The 24131-nt window shown below is 33.2% G+C and overlaps 1 protein-coding gene across 9 annotated transcripts in view; it reads right to left on the bottom strand.

Moving 5' to 3' along the window:
• ASPP (Ankyrin-repeat, SH3-domain, and Proline-rich-region containing Protein) overlaps positions 1-24131 on the bottom strand; it is a 275934-nt gene that overhangs the window by 69919 nt on the left and 181884 nt on the right. The window contains exons 1-2 of one of the 9 annotated variants that reach the window (XM_053752600.2): positions 14558-14643; positions 2509-3292 (exon numbers count right to left, since the gene is read on the bottom strand). The exons of 5 other annotated variants lie outside the window; for them this stretch is intronic. In XM_053752600.2, coding sequence (XP_053608575.1) covers positions 2509-3192 — 684 coding nt within the window. In that variant the 5' untranslated portion in view covers positions 3193-3292; positions 14558-14643. Of the gene's footprint in view, positions 1-2508; positions 3293-14494; positions 14644-24131 lie in introns of those variants that run through there. 3 more of the 9 variants (XM_053752602.2, XM_053752599.1, XM_053752601.1) reach the window with 3 other exon arrangements.

The following is a 24131-nucleotide window of genomic DNA, read 5'->3' on the forward strand; positions in this document are numbered from 1 at the left end:
TATTTAAAACATAATGAATATTTTAAATTGTCTATCATGGAAACCCGAATTTTAAACAAAGCAAACAAAACGAAATTAAATTTCGGGACAAATGTTTCATTACGTTACCTCTTAACGTCTACGGCTTAATCTCTTACCAGAAATCAACATGAAAACATATAATATACATAGATAAAATATATACATAGATAAAACCCGTTTCAAATTTTTTTTCATAAAATATTCCATCAATTTAATTTTGAGTAACGGGAAATTTTTAAATTTAAGATTTACCATCTATACTATTATTATACAGAGGTAATTGCGAAATATAGTTTCGACGGCAGCTAAAGTTCAATGACATGCACAATTTTATTTTCTTTGAAAATACTGTTTCACTGCAAACATTTTCATGGTAAAATTGATAAAATTGTATAACATCACATTATAACTGAAGAATTTACTTGACTGATCACATTATCATATCATCCAAGTATCGCATTACCTATCTAAAGTGGCGTACATTTCGGCAAAATAAGTCAAGAAAAGGTGTCCTAATCTAATAGAGTGTCATTTACATTAGTGTGTTACGTATGCTAATGTAAAAAATACGTTTTACGTGAGAATTTAGGTAAAATACGAATACATTAGAGTCTTTTAAACATTTGAGATATAAAACTCAGGTCCTTTTTGAGCACAGGATTTAGTGGAGTGGAGTACGAGTTAAAAGCTAAAAAAAATTGTCAGTAGACGAACATATAAAGCGTGTAATATCACTTTTCCTAAGTTTAAATTATACAAATTTTTATTTCATCTATGTTATATGTTACTCGGCTGCTAAGCCTCGAAGTCCGGGGTCTGTAAAGAAATCAAATCTCAAAATTTTAATCTGTGAGTTTACGAATAAAAAAACAATTTGGGTGTATAAGAATCGAATAGAATTTGAATTTGTTGGCAGATAAGCGTCAAAGAAAAACGTAAAGAAATGATAAACCTAATTTTAAATTTCCAAGCAACATTTGAGAATGGCGTAATGATATCAGAGGTCCATCAAGTAATAATGAGAGAGACAACTGTCCTCCATTCAGAGCCTCATTAACATACAGATTGAACGTCCTGAACAGATAATGAACAATTCTGTACACAAATTGAGTTATCATTACCAACGCACATTTCTTTAATTAAAATTAGAATTTAATTTCGTTTATACTAAAGAATCACTAAAAAGCAATGAGTTTTTGGATCGATAATTGAATTTTAAATATGGAACCCCTATTAAATGTAAAATATATAACTGTATTTTACAGAAGAATTTATTTATATAGACGCTCATATAAGAAACTGAGAATCAAACTGAGAATTTAAAAAATATTTAGTAAACGATATCTACTCGTAGATTAATGAAGATTACTATATATAAGTACAGAAGCAGGCTCATTCGTGACTCAATACTCACTAGTGTAATGTTAAAATACTCAATGGAGTCGATGACTTTCAAGGCACACGTCTAATATGTACGCCTAATTATAATTTTAATTATCAAATTTAAAATTGTGATAAACATATGGCCCTGGAACGATGAGGAATAAATAATATATGATGGCAGTATATTTTCTTTAAAAAGTATTATAATATCAGCAGGATAAAACTGATCCTTGTTAGTACAAAACAAAACGTAGTAAATCCTTATTAAAATCCCTAGTTTCAGTAAGCTTCTGACACTTGTATGCAGATATAAATAAACATAGGTTCGCGAGAATAGATACCTATTTAATCTTTTATCGTTAAATATTTATAATGATATTTTATATAAGGTAAATAAATCTTCGACTAATTATCAATAATTTTAATTTGCAGTTACTCAGGCTTCACTCGCGTTTATTTCGTGCGTTTTTATTGTCAATATTTGGGTTTCTAAGCAACGTATCGCGATTAAATCTATACCAGATTTTAAGTTATATACCATCAGCAATACAAATGTGAAAACCGCATCTATCCAGTATTGGTTCTCTAATGCGCGAAGAAACATACTGACAGAAAAACAACCACAAAATAAAGAAAATATATTTAGGCTTCTGTTAGCCGCATAAAGAGCTCTATAATTATTTTTCTTTTATATCTCCTATGTACAAATATAGCATTTTTACAATTTTATAATAATGTATATAGACATATGTATATTAACCTGCAATACTGTAGGTTTTTACACATTTTTCAATAGTGTCAACGCATTAGATTTACCGATAAGATTACATACCCAATACTAACCGAAACATGGGTAACATGGGAATTCCCTGGAAATACATTTAATCCGACATTTCAGCGAGTTGCGACATTGTTTCCCAAAGTGCCCGAATTCCAACCATAAGTACTGTCGAGAACACATGTAAAATTCATACCTACTCATACCAGACCCATATTAAACAGTCACATTACAAGTTACCCCAAACAGCTCCTTATAGCTTATAGTAATAGCTGTTAAATTGCAATGAAATTCTGTAGTATGTGTAACAATTAATATAAACTTACCTCTTTGTCCTTAACCGCTATGTCAGTCTTTCTCGTACTCAATTGGTCATTTTTCAAATCATCCGTCATCGTGCTTTCATCAACTAGAATCTCTTTACTCTTCGTGTGATTAATAATGTCTGGTTTGTCTACGTTTAGATTGCTAGCATTCTCATTAGTGCAATTCTCGCCTCCAGATTTTCTATCTTCATCTGAACGTGATTTATCATTGGAGCATTTCATTTTGAAGCATGATATTGATTTCTTGTCTCTTTTTGCTTCGCGTCTAATTGGATCATTCTTATCGCATTTAGCGTCGTCCTTTTTATGATTCTTACTATTCTCAGTCTTGAGGCGCTTTTTCTTACCATTCCATCTGTTATTAACAGTTTTTGAATTATAGCTGTCATCGCTCGTTCCAGCATCAGAGCATACTGGATTGACAAGTATTTTCGTTGATTTTGCTCTACGTTCGATCTTCCTTAAGTTTAAAAGGCTTGCAGAAGGTTCAATGCATGAAGGCGATGAAGCTGACGAGCTATCTTTGGTGTCTTCACTGAGTCTTCTGTCTGGTTTCGGAAATATAGTTTTCATGACATTTGAATTCTGTCGCATTTTACTAGTACCTAGTGGTCCCATGGCTACAGGAGGTCCACCTTTAAACAACAACGCAGTTTCCATTGGTTGGCAGACACAAGCTAACATTTTTAAGGGGTCATTTATCACTTAACACTATATCACTCACATATTTGGTGTATTAATTTTATTTTAACACTAAACTGTTACACTTTTGGTAGCTGGAAACCTTTGGATTAGAATTGAAACAATAAAAATAAGCCACGTCAAATTGAATTAAATCTTTAAAATTAAATCTAAAAATAGTCCCCAAATCTCTGATGACCGAAATCGCACATGTCCCAATAGCGTTGTAATCTGTGCATTGTAAGATGTGTATCTACAAAGTTATATCTCTGTACAAAAGTAGGATATTTGTTAGGATTTCGTAAAAGATTTACGTTTCAGTTGTATTTGCATTATTATTACATGTTAAGTCATGCTTAAGAAATGCCTCCTACGTATGATATTAAACTTGTGTGAGAGAGAGCACTGTTTTCCAAATGGGATATTGACGTAACCTTTGGATACATTGATAAGTTGAGGCGGAAGCGGATGCGATAAAGTATCACAATATTGAGAAGTAATCGGTTAGATTACTTCTCAATATTGTGATACTTAGTTATTAATAATGTGTTGTGTATTATTTATCACATTAGCAAAATTAAAAGCCACAAATAGGTATACATCGCAGATATTTATTATAATGAAAGCTATGCGTGATTTGACGACAAGACGAATGTACGTTGTCGGCAAAGACTTATATGCCCATAACCAAGTAAATAATGCTATAATCCATATAGCCGAAACCAAAGTGAATCCCTTCCTGGCAATAGTAGCAAATCTGTTGATGTAATGGTACTTTGAAATACAGCTCTGGCACCGTGAATACCTCAAAAAATTGGCTTTCCACGGGCTTTTGGCTTACAATTTGTAAAATAAAAAAATAAAAAATATTTGCAAAATCGCTACCGTACACGCTATCGCTTATTGTATATCGAGTATGTCTAATATCCCGCAATATTTTAACATAACAACTTAGCTGACAGTAAGTGAATGTAACGAGGACGGTGCGACATTTTCTGAGTAGATAATGGGAGGCTTTTCCCTATTACGCGATGTAAAGAGGAATTTTCATACGATTATGGTTTAAATCGACTGGATGAATACGAAGTAAGAAAGAACGTCTTTCTTACTTCTAACAAACTTCTATTTCATAAAAAAAATGTAATCTCCTACCGATCAGGTAGGAGATAGGCAGTCGGAGCACGTACCCAGAGGTAAAACAGAATGTCAGTCGTGTGTCAATGGTATGTCAATAGTAAATTTGATTGTCTAGTTAAAAACCATTGGGTTACGCAGGGTTGCCGTTATTTAAACATCTACAAAAGAATATATGCTAACCAAAACAAAATGTTTTTACACAATTGAAAGTGTTTTTTACTTGAGACCCAAATCTTGACCCTTGAAAAATCTTTCTCAATGTTAATATAATGTGTTACAACAATAAGATTTTAACGTAAAATAAGTAACATAGTTTAAAGCATCAACCACAAAATCGGTCTAACTCAGATGTAAGATAGATAAATTCCACAACTAAAATTGGACTTTACGCCATAGTTGGAAAGTTAAGAATGGAATAAATCAAAGACTCGTGTTGGAGGCGACAACGGAAGCCGGAAACACTTTCGCGAGACCCTTTCGCTTATCAATGTGTTATGTGTCTGTGAGTGTGTATAATGACATCGACACATTAGATTTTTTTCAGCAATATTTTCAAAAGTAAGTATAATTACTTCACTTTAACAGTAGGTACATTATCACTGTCATATTTTTATTACACTTTATTGTTTAGGTTCGATAGATAAGTACCAATATATTTTAGCTATATATATATATATATATATATATATATATATATATTAGATATAACTAATTAAGAGAAAGATCACTTTCATACACTTAAACGACCGTCGTATGCAATATTATAAAAAATTAAAACCTTATATTCCGATTTCAGCGGTTGAAACTGTTAACGTCGCAAAAAATAACCCGACTTTCATGAGGATCATATTATGAAGGCGTCTCATAATTACGCGAAAATTGGCGCGAAATAAAAAGCGGGAAAAAACGGAATTAAAAGGCGTTGTTATTCCGTCCGCGGTGATGGCGGAAAATTAAGAAAAACGCCACAAACAATACCTAGGAACGCAACTTTGAAAGGACCGGTTTAAGAGAAAAGTTAACTTCTTAATTGCGATTTACTGGGCGAAATATCTGACTGGAAATCTGTTGTCAAATGAAAAATAATTTAGTTTTGTAAAAATACGTGCCGTAACATAACATTTTTTTTGTACACGATTTTGCATCTAATAACAGTTTTCGCAGAACATATTTTTATGGCAATATGAAAATTAAGCTCAAGAACGTACTTATTAATATTTATTTTTTATCGGAACTAAGAAAACAGTGTCTGATTTATTTAACCTACGTGCCAATTATTTCCACAATCGAGAACTGGCATGATTGAATTCGTTTAACGAAAGAATATAAAAATTCAAATAAACCTCAACAAAAAAAAATTAGCACCTACTCGATACCAGACTGATTCGTATAATATCGACCACGAAAATTGTGAAGGGCGAAAGATTCGCAAATCCAATTTCATAAGAATTACTTGTGTTAACCAGAATGCGACGAGAGCTGTGAACGAGGAGATTCTTATTTCCTTACATACAGACATCGTCTTACCAAGTTTTCCTATGTGCTCCTTATGCGGCGGTATTAGCAGCTGATTTGATAAAATGGATAGGTTTATGTGCTGTTGACTGTACTAGAATATGCGTGCTCCTGTCTCAATAATATATAAGCGGATTCTTTCACGTAGATATTTTGGGAGTTTGAGCTTTAGTGATAATTTAAGTAATAATTGTTATGGGAAAATAAGGCACTTAAATATCTCGCATTTGAAAAGAAATGTTGGAAGTGGTGTTACGTCAACAAAATAATATCATTTTAAAAAACAAAATTGTGTTCGGCACCATGTTACGTTACAACTTTGTTTTTAGCAACTTCAGGGTCATACGAGTATAAAGAGATTTAATTGTTCATGGCTTTTGTTAGTTTTTTTTCTTTGTCATTCAAATTTAGAATCTAAAAGTCTGCACGGAAAGCATTTTAGAACGCGCGGTAAGCCGGCAAAAAGACGACACGGCGCAAATTTAATCCCATACTCCCTAAACCATCCCGAACTCAAACCATCGCGTTAAAGTTAACACCCCCATGCTTCGACTAAGGAAATCAGGACTTTACGAAAACCACCTTTTCGGAAGCAAGACTCGCACGGATGAATAAATATGATAATATAAAGTTAATGTTATTTTATTTTGACTGAGTCTGGCGATTTCCATATAGAATGATTGTAAAGGCTTTTGTTTATTTTATGTAGGTGGCTTATACGTTTGCCCACGGCTATTACAAACAAATAACAAGTACTAACTTTCACAGACTACATCGGTATTTTGTGCGTGAATTGTTTTTATCCTTGGTATGCATAATTAAATTATTTAACAGTAGAGGCCGGCCTCAGTTTCAATTAAGAAAAAATATCTACTCAATTATTTATACAAGACAAAACATACATAATCATGTTACAAATACGAAAGTATGTGTGTTAGTTTTTCTCTCGCGCTGTCGCGGCTAAACTTTATTGGGCTGATTTTAACCAAATTTGGAATAGATTTAATATGACCGGAGGTCATACATAGGCTTTCTTAGGTAATAGCTAGGATAGAATATTTTAATATAATGTTTTTTATCAAATTTACATATACATACATATATACATACAATCGACGTTAACACCCAAACTTGAACAAAAAATTAACCACGCCGATTAAATATTGGGTCGATTCAGCCGATCACAGATTTAATTAAGCGCTCGAGTGTTAATTGATCTTTATGACACTTGACGTCAAATTTGGTAAATTGGTCAAGAGGGGGTGCGGAAAGGACAATAATGGGAGGTAAAGTACCTTACTGAATCATCGGTAGTGTAATGTTCACGATTGATGGTAATTGAGTTCTGAAATATTGATATATTTAATTAGTAATTATTAATTTATTTAACAAATAAATATAAGAATTTCGAAATGTCTTAAAATAATACCAACAATGAATTCACCGCTAGCGTGATTCATGTTGACGTGAGCGCCATCTATTTATTAGCGTACACAGATAATTATTTTTATGATCTGATAAGGAACATGCGACATTGACGTGAGATATTTTCTTTGGCTCTATGCAATTCGTGATATGTGGGCTGGAGGGTCAAGGTATATGAATTGTTATAATATGGCTTTAAGTAACTGCACTTAATATAGGTAATCAACCTTAACTGTAAATAAAATGAAAAATCAAAAAAAAAGGTCGATATTTCGTTATATGTTTGATGTGAATAGAATGTAACCTGATTAACAATACATTTACCAAAAAAAATGAGAGGAAGCCCATTTTATGCCCAAATGTGATATTATAAATTACATAGCATACGTAAAGTCCTCGAAAATTGTTAAATATCATTAAGAAAATGTAATAAAACTTGATCGCCTACAAACAAGTGTGATTTAAGTAATTCCTTCCAGGGGGAGTGAATAAATGGAATAATTCATAAATTAATTATATTTAAAAAGTTTACGCGGAAATTTTAGGGTGGCAACACCAGAGTTTAGTGTTTTACTGACTTGTTAGCTTCTGAATGGCGCTCAATTTCTTTGATTTAATAATGATCTTATTGTATCTGAAGATATACACACATAAAATATTCATAGCTTGGAAAATTAGTGTTATTGTATAGATCGATTATTGTTATGTAAAATTCCTTTAATTTTGACAAAAGTGTCTAGGTACAAAATTAAAAAAAAATTGGTCCTGTAGTTTAGCCTTGAAAGCATAAATATAAAAGGTAAAATTTTGTATTAAATTCTCAGTTTAGCTTTATTAGATATATAATTTTTAGTCCATATCATCCTCAACTCGATTCGCCTGGCTTCCTTTTAAATTGGATCTTGAACGAGAACAGCTCACCAACAAGAAATAAGATTTCTATTCCTTAACTTTATTGTCCTGGGACGTCTCTATTAGGTGCATTAACTGTTATTAATAAATATTTTTTCTACTCAAATATTATGACTTTGTGTGTAACAAAACTGAAAATATTGGGAGTCTGTACAATTGAATGAAAAAAAAAATGCACCGAAAGATGAAAGAATTGATGCTGCCTGTGTGTAAAATTAATTCATTTATTTCAGGTTGATTCAGAGTGAATTCATCGAAAATTTAATATATTTTAGATTTCACAGGTGAAAGTTATTAGTATAATTATCATATACTTTGTATCGCATTTTAGTCGGCTAAAAGGTGCTCCAAACTTCCTAAATTACGTGCGGACATAGCGAGGACAAAACTTTTAGGACTTTTGACATTAAAACTTTAACCTACCGCTAAGAAAAAATGGCGCACGTTATTTTGTTCATTGCGGCTTAACGTTAACATAAAAATTGGCTGGTGTAACCGAAACTTGATAAAGCTTATTCTTATTTGTGCTTCTAATTTCAACCTGGAGACACCGCGGTACCCTGATACATGACGCATTTTGTGTCAATGTCACGTCAATCGATAAGCCCCAAGGCGATCGCGTGAACTGTTCGAATTCAGCTATATTGTAGTATGAGGGTGACATAATACAATGGTAGGTATATGCCTCATTTATAGTTTTTAGGTTTTAAATGTATTTTTATAACAAGAAGAATGTATTGTATAGGCTCTTCATACAAACTCACCGCTAGATTTATCTAAAGTGAAATAACCCACCTGATACTTATTTAAATTTATCTAAAATTAATGATGATCGTTTTATTTAAAAAGAAAAGCCACATTTCGTGGCAAAACTCTTATCATTATAAAAAAAAACTCTAAAACTCTTATCTAATATATAAACTAATATTGTTTGGAAACGATGATACGAATTTTAGTTACTATTATCTTAACAGTTGAGAAATAAATTCTAATGAATACTAATCAAAACACCTCCACTTATATCCCAGAACTATTCAATAAACCGTTTGACATATACGTCGATAAATAATTCATTTCGCGCGTTCGAAGGCATCCGATAATCTTCGGACCATTAACCCAGGCCGACTCAGTTTTAAACTGCTGTAAATCAATTGGACCCCAATGGAACCTTCGGATCCCACCGGGATCGAGTTAAGGACACACGTAATATCGCGCGTTAATTTGGATAATATTTCACGGACGATTCAATTCCACAATTCAATTGATGAAGTACGGGAATATAATCTTGTCATGGTGGCCAAATGGATTGATCCGAATTTCTGTGCTATGATCCATATTAGTGTCGTGAAGCATGGCCCCCTTGGAAATATCGGGAGAAAATAATTATACTGAATGACAAAATGCCAAATTTCAATTCGATTACATTTAGCCTTTGATTTGTTATTGGTTATTAATATAGTAACATTAGTGAGGCTCCATCAAGATTCTCATTTGATTTGCATAAACTTAATTTATTTTTTGCAATTTATTCAAATTGCATATTATTCATAGTAAGTTATTAGGTACTCTACTCATACAAATCTATAAGATGGTTGTTACTCTTCACCACGCCACCGGAAAATTGGACGAAATTTGTTTACGATAGAGGAAAAGAAACTCAGCGTACCTTTACATTCTAAAATTTTCCACGAGAACGAAGCCCCGGGGCTCAGCTAGTTATAAATAAACACGAAACAAGAGCCGCACATCAAAATGATTTACGCGCTCAAAAAGTAGCCGACAGAAAAATTATTTCCTAAATTCGGACGAGGGAAAAACAACTGGGTTAGGATACGTCCAACAGGTAGGGTCAGCAGTGGCCGATAAGGATAGGGATCTGGGATGAGTGAGATAGGAATGTTCTGGATAGTTTTGTAAGTGTGTGACAAACTCGAGCCTACTACTGATGGTTGCTTTAAATTTATTTCCATATAAGATAAAAGTTTTGTGGTTTGTTAATGTCATTCAATTGAAATATCGTGTCTGATATATGTTATATTACTTTTATTCTTGAAACGGTAAACAGATTTCGTTTTCGTACACTATTGGAAATTAAAATTGTTCCGATTCATTTAAATTTTATTATATCCCTAATTTTAGTGTGAGTTTCTGCGCAACTGTCTTTCCAAAATAGTAGTTGAAATCGATTGATAAATATCCTAAAAACATCGAAATAATTTTCAAAGGTCGCGATTCTAAACAAATATTATCATTTATTTTTAAAAACATTGTTCTTTCTTCATCGTAAAAAGTCAATTCTAGAGGAAACTAGCTGCACTTTGCGGTGTTACCTGCGGTTTGTAATGATTATTAATTTTACTACTTACCATTAACTAACTATTAGACTTTTTAACCAAATCCTACGGGAATCGCGTTATTTCGGAATAAAAAGTATCATACCTTTTAATTCAAGATATCAGCTACCGTAATACCAGACTTCATTAAAATTGGCCCAGCCGTTTGAGTGTGAAGAAGTTACAAATACCTTTAGTGGAATTATTGCATCACTAGTCGTAGCGATGCTATAATTCCACTAAAGTATTCAGGGACAACACTTTGAATTCCCTGAAATGGCACAACCTGAATTGACGATCATCGCGACAGAGTTCCCAGTACAGTTCGATCAAAACTTCCACCAACTTCTACTTGTGTACGGTTTGTTCCCCAAAACTAAATACGTGCCATGATACTTTGTCTATTAACCCTCTGACTTTGATAGATCTATATCCTTATTTATTATAAATTTCTGTCATTTGTTTTTATCGTGTCATGCTGTCATCGTACCAGCTACCAACCGTTATCAGCCATCTGCTATTACAACTGTGAAAAACGCATCAAATTCCATCCAGTATTTTTAGCGTGATGCCCAAACAAACATACAGACAGAAAAGCAGATAGTTTTAAAAAATCTGAAAAAAAATATTTTGGCTTCTATCAATCCCATAACGTGTCATAATAATCTCCTATCTTTAAATCTCATCTATACATAGCCCTCTTAGAGTTTCAGTTCATATTTTTTAGTTTTTAAAGCATAACACAAGTCTTTGTTAGATATAATATACAGCACAATACAATCAGTACAGATTTCATTCACAGTTTAACATCCAGATATTTACATTCACACATAAAATTGAATTTTCCCTAGTGTCGGTCCGTGTCGCCAACTCGTGATCGAAATATATGAGGCGAAGACCTTTATGTAAATCCGATAAATAGTTCTTTCCTCTGAAAAGAGGAGACGATATGCTTTCTATATTGGAATAGTGGAGCTAAAAATGTATGACATCATATCGAGCTTATTACATATACAGTTAAAATTTTTAACACATTTATTGGGATTCTATGTTCGATATCATCAGAGACATAACGTGTTTAGTAATATCTGTGCTTACTATGGACGGCCACATCGGAAGTCCCGGGTTTGATTCCTGGTTAGATTGGTATAGGATATCAAAGTCGCCTTTATTTAGATACAGCGACAGGGAAACTCTTTTTATAATATGTAAAGCTTTAGACTTTCGCTGGCATACTTTTCGAACAAATTTAAATTGTAAAGTAAGTACTGTCATAAAGCTAAAACCTACTAGCATTTCAGGATGACCATTCCTAATGAAATGCCGAGAAATGTCGAAACTCAAATGTTCCTATAACTACCTACATGCTTGACTCGATAGACGAAAATGTTTCTAATTATTAAGGCCTTCAAACTAAGCCTTAGTAGGCTAAAAGCGACGATGGGCTCAGTCTACAATTAACTAAAAATCAGGCTGGCTCAGAAGGTCCTGAGAACCACAAAGAAATGTATTTGACCTTCGTCGAAAAAGAAGTGGAAAGACGATAACTAGAGCTTTTTCGTCTAGAAATGGAAAAACATAGCCTTACTTATATGTAGTGTTCATCTGAAGAGATCTTGAGATTCTCAACACTATCAATAACCTATATCAATGAAAAGTTTTAATATCATTCCTGTTTTCCATTGAACTGAAATCAGAGTCGAGGGTATTGCAATAGAGAAACAGTAAAAAAGGCAAATTTTAAATTGAAAACTAGCGAGAAAACGCTCGCGATGTTTAAAATGCGTTTCAGTTTTATTTTCTGACATTTTCAATATTCACATCGTTTTAAAAATATTTTTTCCTCCGTACAAAAGCGAGCGATGGAAAACGATTTTCGAACTATGCATAAAATTAATTGATACAGTTGTTATAATGGTAAGTTTAAAAAAAATATACATTTTAGATATTTACTTAGTTTTAGAGCTTTCGCATATAATATTTAATTCAATGAGTATTTTTAAGTCATTCTTAAGTTCAAGGAGTCACATCCCTACGTCCTCTACTGTAAAATAAAAACAAGATGAACCAGTCCACATCAGTAATAAATTGCAATCAAAGAGCTATAAGAATTAGGTACTAGCTCAGAGGGAAGATACGGTATCGGCAATTACAAGAACCCTGTAGCTAACAGGCAGTAGCAATCTATAGCTAAACTTAATTCTCATAGATATTACCTTCTTCGTGGAGACTGACTGGCTCGAACTTCGCTCGAAAGAACATTTTGCAAAATGCCTTTTATATAAGGTAATAGATCTATCTATATCTATATATAAGGATATTTAAGGTATATTTAATTCATGATTTTTAAACGCAATTTTGTCATATAAAGTATTCGATTGGTATTCAGTAGGTACTACTGTACCTATATTTCAGAATGAACAAATAAATTATGAATTAATACCTAAAATAACTAAAAATATATTATGATAATTCGAAATGTACTGTGTAAATGGCTAATTTGCTTATCTTTGCAAAAATCTACAAATTTACAAATTTCCAATTTTGTAATGGCTGACATATCATTTTTGGAATTAACAAAAATTGAAATTTAAATGAGATTACTTTTCTTATTACCTCAAGATAATCTACCAAACTGAATACTAAAATAAGTTTGTCCAAAAATTCCTTCCTAAATTTTATGATATCGCGACAAGGAAGTTTTAAAATCTTCTAATTACATATTAAGCGATGATTAATTACTGAACGAGAAAGAATTTAGGGCTTTTGTCTTTAGCAAGCATCTTTTTAGAAGAAGCACAAATCTCTTTATAATCCAGTTTGATCAAAACGAAAATTTAAATTATCATTCCAATTTAGTGGTATCCTACGTGCCATAATTGAAATTGAGAATATTCCCCCCTCTCCCAAATCTTTAAAGTATTTAAAGATTTATATGTTTTCTTTTTAAACAGCAATTTATGTTTAGTGCATATTCAGTTAAATTTTGATGGTTTTATTTATCAGTGGCCCAATTTATCAACGATTAAATCCGAGAAATTTATTCATACTTTATGTTTAAAAAAACTGTTTTTCTTAGTATTTACGCACGAATATTCAAAATGAGCAAAATCTCAAAAAAAGAGTAACTTAAAACAAAAATACGATTGCACAAAAATGGCCAGATCTTAAACACTATGAGGTCTCTTTCAATGACATATCTATTCCTTTTTTTTTTCTTCTCTATATTTTTTTATTCGTCGGGATAAAGGGCAGACACGACTTCCCGCCGTCTCGAATTGTCCGATTTTTTATATACTACACTAGCTTTAGTTATAAGGTGTATTGACAATAAGCTTGTATTATCAAACTTAGCTGACATTTTTTTAAACCCGCAAGCATTATAAAAAATCATTGCACGTGCACACTATATGGTAATGTCAATTTTAATTCGGTATTATTATATTTTTACCGTTTGTGTGAATTTGGTGGTTTTGAGTTTAATTTATTGATTTGTAACTTTCAAAAAGTTAAAGCGGAATTCTCAAAGCTCCATTAAAACTTTTACAGAGTGCATTAAAAAGTCATAAAAACATTGAAGTGGTCCCGTATGTTGCCACGTGGAGGACACATCGAACGGTCTTTCAGGATTTATACACAATGCATGTAAATATAAATCCTTTTAAAAGATAAATATTGAATTTCGAATAGTTATTGAAATCTTGATTAGTAAATTAATGCGTTCAGTGGACTTTTTTTGTTATTTTTTATTTATTAATTAGTAACCCATAATTTACGTGAAGTTGGTAACATCTTGTGAATATTTGTACAAAATAGGGTTTGTAAACTTGTGATTAGGAACAATATATTTTTAAATATTCCTAAACTTTAAAATCAAAAATTGCTCTATAAATGTCAAAAGTCATTAGAAATGTAACTTCACAAAATTCACAGCTGACGGCGAAAGAAACACATCACCAAAAATGAGACAGAGAATATCATACCGCTAACGAATAAAGTTACTATTAATACCCAATCTATTAAAACCTGAATTACCGTACACTAACATTTAAAACTATAACCAAAGGCTTCCAGCATTACACACGTACTACACTTTTCCGAAGGGGCGACGCGACCTACCCCATCGGCGACCGGAGGGCTACTGAATAGAACAACTGAGAAGTGCCGCAACTCGCACCCTCAACCCCCACCCTAACAAAAATGCACGTATTAAAAGAAAAAAAAATATGGTATGCGGTGACTGGTAAAAGACGACTTTGGTATAAATGGTGCATAAAATCGCTTTTAAAATTATATAGGTAGGTATCGTGTTTGTTAGCTTATTATTATTGTAAACTATAAATTTATTCTAACAAGTAAACTAGTCTTGAATTTTTGTGAGCTTTATCTCCGTCTATCATATACGGAATAAAGAACTGAAACTCACCTCTAGACAGATACTTAAATGTAGAGGACATGTGCCTTAGAGTAGGACCTCTCTATATCCTTCCACGGATATCATACGAGGACTAAGGATCAAATAACCTAGGCAGCTGACAGGCTAACATAGCATTCCCAAGACGGGTTGCTGTCAGGCAGGCGGCCGGTCAAATATATTCAAAATTTAAGGGTTATTTTTACACCAATAATGGAATGGAACATGCGGAGATGAGAGAAGTAAAAAGGCGGTCGACACGACCCAGACTGTTTTATTCTATTCTAAGAATTAATTAAATTGACCTTGAAAACTTGAATGCCATTTTCATTTCTGGGATTCTCCACGTCCAATTAGATTATGTTTAAGTTTCCCTGAAAACTAGTTCAGTAAATGTTACGTTGTTTTAGAATTCCTTTCACTAAAATAATAAAAAAATAAACATTTCGTGCCAAATTACACAGATCGAGTTAGCCCAAAAATAAGTTCTATACTTTTAATACGGCACACTAACCAAACTACCCAAATTCAAATAACATCAAAATAAAACTAATTTCAAAGATATAATCCCGAATTTATAAAATCCTGAAACAGGGCGGAATCAGAATTATGATGCTTCGATTTACAAAATCAACCGAAATACTCAGTAGGTACCTACTAACTATGAACTAGGTACTACAAAGCTACGAAATGAGAAAGCGTCGAAGCTCTGTTTCATCTAATAAGTTCTTCGAAATACACTCATATTTTTAAAAAGAGCGCTCAAAAACACTTTATAAACGTTTGAAACTCGCAAAAATTTCCCACTAAAAGGTTGAATGCTTTAAATTTGTATGGCCCTAATACTTGGTAATCTCGTCACCACTTGGGACGCTCAAGTTGGAGGTAATGGCATCTTCACTCATCCAAAAACTTGGCTTTTTGTTCACAACTTAGTCCGCACCTGTGGATTGGTCATAGACTATGCTGAAACTTTAATAGAAGAGCAATTGTGACACCTTTATTTGCATGAAAACATTAAAAGTAAAATATACACTGGAACATACCTTATAACCTCCTCTTTTTTTGGAAGTCAGTTAAAATATGTAATTATCATTACATATTATAAAAATAAGTACCCGAAGGTATGTGCATGTGTGTGTCTGTAGGAACTCGAAAATTTACCGGACGGATTATCTATGGTTTTCACCAATGAGTGTGATTCCTGTAAGGTGTATAGTTTAATATGGTTTTATCTGAAAGTAGCCGGGACGGGTCGCTAGTCAACTAAATAAATAATAGCTATTAAATTAGCAAACCCTTTGCTTTGACGCTCTGAGACAATCCTCAGATTGGACTGCTAAGGTGATGAATATTAACTAAATAATTAACTTTCCTATTACGGTTCATCACGCAAATAATTGACGTCGGTCTGCGAAACTGAAGTGGGATTGGGCGGGTCATGTAAGCCGCGTGGCGCCGGAAAGATGGGTCAGAAGAGTGACTACATGAGTCCCGGCTGATGGGAAAAGATCGCAAGGCAAGCCGAATGTGCGATGGTCCGACGAACTGTCGGCCTTCGTTATGGAATGGCAACAACTGGCGAGGAATAGAAGTGGTTGAAAACAAAGAGGCTTTTGCCCAGCATTGGGATCTGAGAAAAAGTTGTATTGTATGAAGAAAATATATCACAATCTTTTAACTTAACTCTCATTACTTGAATATTAATGAAATAAACTTTTTCAGTACAAAAATAGATAAGAATAAATATTTTATAATGTATGATATAGTGAATTTTACTGAAAAGTTTTGTGGACCACAAATCAATCGTTACGAATTTATCAGTTTGCTTTCAAACACGATATGTATAATATGAAGATGAAATCATTAAAAATAATTAAACGACCTTGCCATTCTACACGTCTTATATTCTACAATTCTATGTCATTGGGAGGACAGGGAGGGATCTAGGATTATCTGCTTTTAGAATAGGGTCGTAATTAATCTTCTCAATTGAAACTGCGGGAGCGAACTATTTTTCATTTTCTCTGAATGGCGGCCATGTTTACAGCTGCCTCAAAGAACAGTACTTTGAAAAGAAAAGCGGAAAGATCCAAGGCATATTGCGGTCTTAAAGGCAATATTTTTAATGTATACTAGTCATTGTTCAATAAAATTCATTATTGCTATCGATACGTTAAGACCTTAGCGCGCAAGTTGTTTATATGAGTACTTAAATATTATCTATTTCTGCAGCCAAATAGCTGTTCTTACTTAGTTGTCACAGGCACTTTTTCTTGTCAATTTTTATATTTATAGTTATTTCTCACAAGCTACAAACTACTAGCATTTCGGAATGACCACTGCTGAGAAGAAATGCCGAAAGAACTCATTTGAACAGTGTTGGTCCCTATCATGCCAGATCGGCTTACCATTATTGTTTCTTACAATGTTTTTTTTTTCTAATAATATATAAAAGTAATAATGTACGAGTGAAATCGTACATAGTGAAATATATATATATATATATTGACGCATGGAACAGCCATCGCGTAGCTCAACCATAATAGAGGGAACCTCACGACCCGGCCCACGACGCCACACCACACAGCATGACAAATCTTATTCGTCGAAATAGAAGTATAATTCAGACACTTGAAGATCACAAATCACGTACATGTTTTACAAATAAAATTTAAATATCACAATATATGAATTATTATAACAAAAATAAAAATTTTGAATAAAATAATAAAAAAACAGTAAAATAAAAATTAGGAGATCATGTGTGGAGTGGCAAAGTTGTCGGGAGGATGCATGCGTTTTTATCAGTCAAATAGGCGTTAATTGTATAATATGCTTTATCCATTAAATTTTTCTTAACATAAGTTTTAAAATTTTTCATTGGCAAATATTTTTGCATTGAAGCTGATAGCAGATTTTTTATTTATAAAACTTTGGATGTTTCATAAAAATGTCTCAACTAACGAGACGTTTTCCGAACCAAACTCAAAGCAAATATTGGTAGAAACGAATATTGGAAGTCACGAGGCTCCAATCTCATTTCGCCATTCACCGGTGGCGCACCATCCAAGTGCAATTTATTGACTGCAATATTTTAAGTGTTTCTTTCAAAGGAGTAAAGGAAACGTAGAGATTTAGATCGAGATAATATTAGTTGTCAATGTCGGGTTATTTGTTGATTAATATTCAGCAATTTACGTTCGTCTTACAGATTGCATAAGTGTTATTCTGCTTTGGTGGCCCAAAGGTCCGTCCGTCTGTGATCGAATCCTACTCGTGACACATTTTGTATACCAATCTGACATATGTCTAGTAACCGATATCTGCATATACCACCATAGTGGTGGTCTATGAAAACGCGCGAAAATGCGCCCCTCTTCATTATGACGACAGCCTTGCGTCCGGTGAAGGAAAACATCGTGTGGAACCTGCACATTGGCGGAGCGTTTATTACCGCCTATTTGGTGGTCGTGTTTAATAATTGCATGAAAACACTATTTCTAGGACTATACTTATAGAAATAAACAACATTCTTAGGTTTCAAATCAGCTTATAAATAGAACATTTAATTTCAAGGATGTTTATAGCGAATATTTCGAACGAAAAGGTCCAAAAGAGAAAAGTTTAGTCTAGCTTCACTGGGTTTTCAATAAATCCAATAGTCTGACAGCACGAGCATTTTCTGTATTCATAACTCAATGCGCGGAAAAGGGGTAAGCTGCTCGAAGAGTTGGTAGAAAAATTTTAAGTTCGATATCGACTGATTTTAAAAAATATCCATGACATTTACTGTTCTAATAAAATGCTTTTGGAGACTATATCTTTAACAAAATACACTTTTCTGTAGACTTTAAAGTTGATTGCACTATTCCCTACGTATGTGTTCACGCGAGTCAAATCGCAAATAAAAGACATACTGCAAATGATGTTGCTAATGACAATATTAAAATAACAAACAAAACCTATTCACGATTCAAGAAACCTTGAACTTAACCCCAATGAGAGCTAAAAAGTAAAAGCAATCATGAACTCTTTACAACAGGTAAGGAAATGAATACATTTGACGAACTAAAGGTGTCCCACTTTGTTGCTGCTTTCAATGGGTAGAAGAGACCAGGCTTGATCATAAATCAGACTTTTATGTTACAACGTCAAAGAAAATTTAACTTTATAACTAAACGAGTAGAGATGAAAGTCGTGGACGTAAATTTACACTTTGTATCTTTTTAGAGCCAAGAATGCTATTGAGAAAAGGGTGCTCAAGATAAGGCCTTTATCGATGCATAAAGTATGTTATTATGAAGTTTGTGAGCTTCATAGTAGTGCCCAAGAAATGTGAGGAATTTGAAGAAATCTATGAAACTGAATTCTCTTTTTAAAATATACCTAATTATAACATACATTTGAACTCATATAATGTAAGGATAGAAAAACAAGCACGTATTTAATTTCTAGAGACCAAAGTTAGATAACTAGTTTTTATTTTGATGACTATTTCGAACGTTCTTATAATAATAGAAACACCAGTGATGAATGATTATAATGTTGTCAGTTTTTTGTCTTTTTATGATTATAAACTAAAATGAAGAATGCATGGTATCTATCTATATCTCAACGGTATTAACAGCGAAATGTTACCAAAAGAAGTAGTCATACTGGTTTGACAATTACCTGAAACAAAAATGTGAAAAAATATTTAAATACATTAACAAATATAGTTACATTTCAGATGGACACGATTTGTTTTAATTTATGATTGTATCGATGTAAGATACTTTTTATCGTAGTATACTTTTTATTATATTATAAGTTTATATATTTCAAATGTCATCAAATGGTCATGAGTTGAGGAGCTTTTTGATTTGAGATACTGGAAATGTAGTCTAACGGGGCTAACGTTGATCGCACAATTTAATACTATTTCGTAGCCAAATAACTACAATGATACTTTCAGAAATCAAGTATATATTTAGTAAATTTATATTTTTATATGATCTATTTTTATACAATCTTTATTTATTATATGATCTGTACCCTAGCGATACCCGGTTTCTGTATTTATAATCTCAAAATTCGTGGATTCCGAATTCTCAGAACATCTTTCGACGCAGATTTAAATGTAATGTGACCAATGGATTTATATGAAAGTTGTTATATTACACCTATGGCACATGTAACCCGCGTTGAAGAGTTCCCTCGTTGGGCATCGATCCTGGGTGCACCATCAGATCATGCTTATCATAATAATGCATTGTCATAGAAACTGAAGCGACGACGTCGGAAATTTCAACTATATAGGACCACTAGAAGTAGGAGAAATCCAACTTGGAAGATTTTATTATAGACAGACAAGCAAACATCGGGACAGGTGAAACTAAATAAAAGTTTGTAAAATAGGAAGCCTCCAAAACATAACTTTGTGTGAACAAGACTCCAGCGGGATTTGATTCTCACTCGAGTTCCATCTCATTCACATGCATATTATCTAATATAAAATGTAATATTCCAGATAGTTTACTTAATTTTATCCGACCTGCAGCCGCCTTCACTCAATACACCTACATAATTTAAGTTGGGAACACGCCAGGTACGAGGTAGTGAATAACTCGCAAACTATACCTAACCTTATGAGGTTATTACACATTCCTGCCACATTTTGTTATGCTATTCAATGATCCAGGTTACCTGTCGAGCTGAGAACTAATTACGTCAAAATATAATGGTTTATGTGAATATTGAAAATTATTAAGTTTCTTCTCCGGTGTAGAGGCTGATCAGCGTGAATCGATAGCTGTCAACTGTCGAACGCTAGCGCAGAACAAAGCACTCTCTCGTTGCGGCTTTGGGATCCCTGAGCCGGAGGAGTAATAAGTTCCGTCTGGAGATACGACAACCCGGCTGGTCGAGCACGAAGCAACCGTCACTGCCATACCATCCTATTTATATACCTATATACCTATATAGCAGATTTAACCCACAACTTCGTATATGATGAATAATCCGTTTCCCGTGGGAATCTTAGGAAATCTCTTCTTAGTGCTTTCCTACACTGTCCTAGGAAATCTCACACAAACTTTCCGCTTTCTATGCCCAGTAGTTTCGGCTGTGCGTTGTCTGTCAGTCAGTCACTCATTAACGCAAGAGTTTTATATATATAGATTAATAGGTATTTACTTTTAGGTATTTTTTTGCACAAAGTAATCAGATTGTGTTTTATTATATAAAATAAATTGGAAAACTTACAAAAATCAAATTGTTGGAAAAAAAACGTGTCCGATATACTAGTAGCGTCTCCTCGTTGTATTGCGAGACTTGCACGCTGAGCAAAAAAGGTGCCAGCTCTCAAATCTCCTGTAGCCTCCATGATGCGCGTCGTGATATCTCTTAAAAATAATTTTGCATCAGAACCCCAAGGGCCCATCGTTTCCACGGCAAAGCGTAAAAAGTAATACCAACTTTTAGGTTAGCTTAGTTATGTTTCAAATAGATATGCGTAAGAACGTTATGCTTAAAAATCATAATGCCATAACACAGTATTCTATATTACATTATGACTTAAATGTTTATGCATAACGAACCTAAAATAAATCAACCAATCTCAAAAAATATTCTCCTCAAAGGAAAAACGTAAATGAATAGATGGCCAGTATTTCTATGAATATTATAAACATGTAGATCAGAGGGCGAATCCCAGCCTCCAGTGGGACAGCTTTCAATTAACCCTCTGATGTGGGTCGATTCGACCCCTATAAAGAATTAACGTTATGCTATGCCCTATAGCTCACAATCCTGTATTTACAGGAATTATTATTTGAATTCTTTATACAGTCTGAGGTTAACAAATTTATATCAGTTTTTATTTAGTGTCGCTTCTTATTGAAGATTGGCGACAATCATTGAAGTTGCTGTTGAGATACACTATCACGTCTTTAACCCTTACGGGGTAGATTAAACTCGTAGGCTACATTTAGCTGTATGGCTATTATGTTGATGGACGGAAGAGAAACGCACAATTGCTTTACGCCGGGCACATCCACAGCTGATTACGCACCAATCATATACTCATTATTTAATATGTAAGTATGTAAGTGTAATTTTTAAAACTTTTGACAATATCTATCAAACTGAATTTACAATAAGATTTTACAGAAATGTCATTTTGACACAAGCTTTTATTGTTGTCAGAGAGGTCTTAATGTCAAATAATGTCAATGTGAGAAAAATATCATGTCCGTGCAGTAAACCGTCGAGGAGTTCCCACATCTGGAGTCGTTTCTGGGGTGCACCATCGAGTCCCGCTTATCATAACAATGCAATCATCTTGCAATGCTTATCAAAACAAAAATATTGCAGCTCAAGCTGTTGAAAATATCTGCTTTTAACTTGAATTGCAAGATTCCACACGAGACATAGGGACATAGCGACATACATAATTTGCAAGTTAAATAAAAGCTATTAAAAAGCATGTGGAACATGCATATGCTGGATTATATAATCTTTAATATCTATCAACCAAAGATATACAGCAATATAGATACAAGTTCAATGATGTGAATGGTTACCATTGGGTGGATCTTCGTAAGGGCAAAGGCCGCAAATCGTGCGTGGCACTCGATGTTTGCAGGTCATTAGACAACGCCGCTTTATCCCGGCGCGTCGTCATATTACGTTGTATTGTGTACATTATATATTCTGAGACATTCATCGTTTATTTGTTAAGTAGTTCGCGTAAATATGTTTAAAAGTATTATTTAGCACCTAGTAGATTAAATACATTTTTGGATGTCATTGTTTTGTGTGTTGACCTGTATTTCATGATAAAAGTTCAGTAGTCAACGCACAAAAAGTCACACAAACATGATATAAAAATAAAACTTCTGTTCGCTTTTATTTTTATGTCCTAAATTTAAAAAAATACCAAATTCCTTTAATTACGTCTAATTTATATGAAGGCATAGCAAAAGTATCCGATGGTTTATTTAATAGATGCTGCTATAAAGTGCTTCGAATGAGGTTAATTCGATTTAAAACGCTATTTTCTCAAACTATTTACATCAAAGGAAATCAACGAGACTAAACGAGATAGCAATCGACATCGACAAGTTTATGGAATCCCGTATAGAGTTGCTGTCCCAAAACAAATTCGATGTTTAGTTTCAAAGGTTTTTTTTTAACAACAAAAACTCAATGTTGAAACTTCTGTATGTTGTGGGAAGTTTCATTCATTTTATATGTATTTATCCCTACGAAATACTACTGCTTTAATAGAATCATTTATTTAATAACGCTTACATTTTTAGTTCTTACATAAATATTTTTAAGTGACGCATGTTAGATGTTAGAAGTCATAAAGTGTAATCAATTGATTAAATTAAAGTTATATGTCAGCGGTCAGCTCTCAACGGCTGAGGAAGGTGACGGGAATACGATCAGATGAAAGAAAGAATAATAAATATCAAAATATTTTTCAAAATAAGCCACTAACGTCAGATATGAATATAAGTAAACATAAAATAAGTTTTATTGTTACAACTAAAAAAGCCGAACAGCCAAAGTGTTAAAGAAGTAATCAAACATCAATAAACTATATTATATGTATGAAAATCTCTTTGGTGTCGAATGGTAAAATGTAACATTGAGCAAAGCTGCAAGTCATCAAAAGGAACCCATCAACAAACTATACCCATGGATCGCACCAGATTCGGACATAACACCTCGAAATTCTTCTGTTTTTGCCTCGCACATTAGTAGCTTGTGACCCAAACTTTTTGCTCGAGTTTGGCCATAGACAAAAAACTTAAACGGCTGTTTCGCTATTTGCTTCTTGTCGTCGTTTTATGTTTGCGTCTTTTTGCATTTTTGCTATATGCTTCATTTCAACGTGTTAAATGGAATTCTAATAAATTTGGTTGTCGTATCAAGTGTTTGCAATTAACATGTGATACTTGTCTTTACATTTATTTATTAATTATTTATATGACACTGAAGGTTCTGGTGTACTTAAGTTTTCTTTCTTTCTTACATTAGATTAAATAGAACTGGATTAGGTTTTTTTTTTCAATTCTGGATATTCTCACAAGGCACAAAACAATTCAAAATTGTGATGATTATAAACGTTAAGAAATAAATAGAAATTACCTATAATCAATAAAACAAACATACATACATGGTCCATTCCTTAACTCAATCATAGTGATGTGATG

The sequence above is a fragment of the Plodia interpunctella genome, chromosome 12, assembly GCF_027563975.2.
Source record: "Plodia interpunctella isolate USDA-ARS_2022_Savannah chromosome 12, ilPloInte3.2, whole genome shotgun sequence".
NCBI classification, from domain to species: Eukaryota; Metazoa; Arthropoda; class Insecta; order Lepidoptera; family Pyralidae; genus Plodia; species Plodia interpunctella.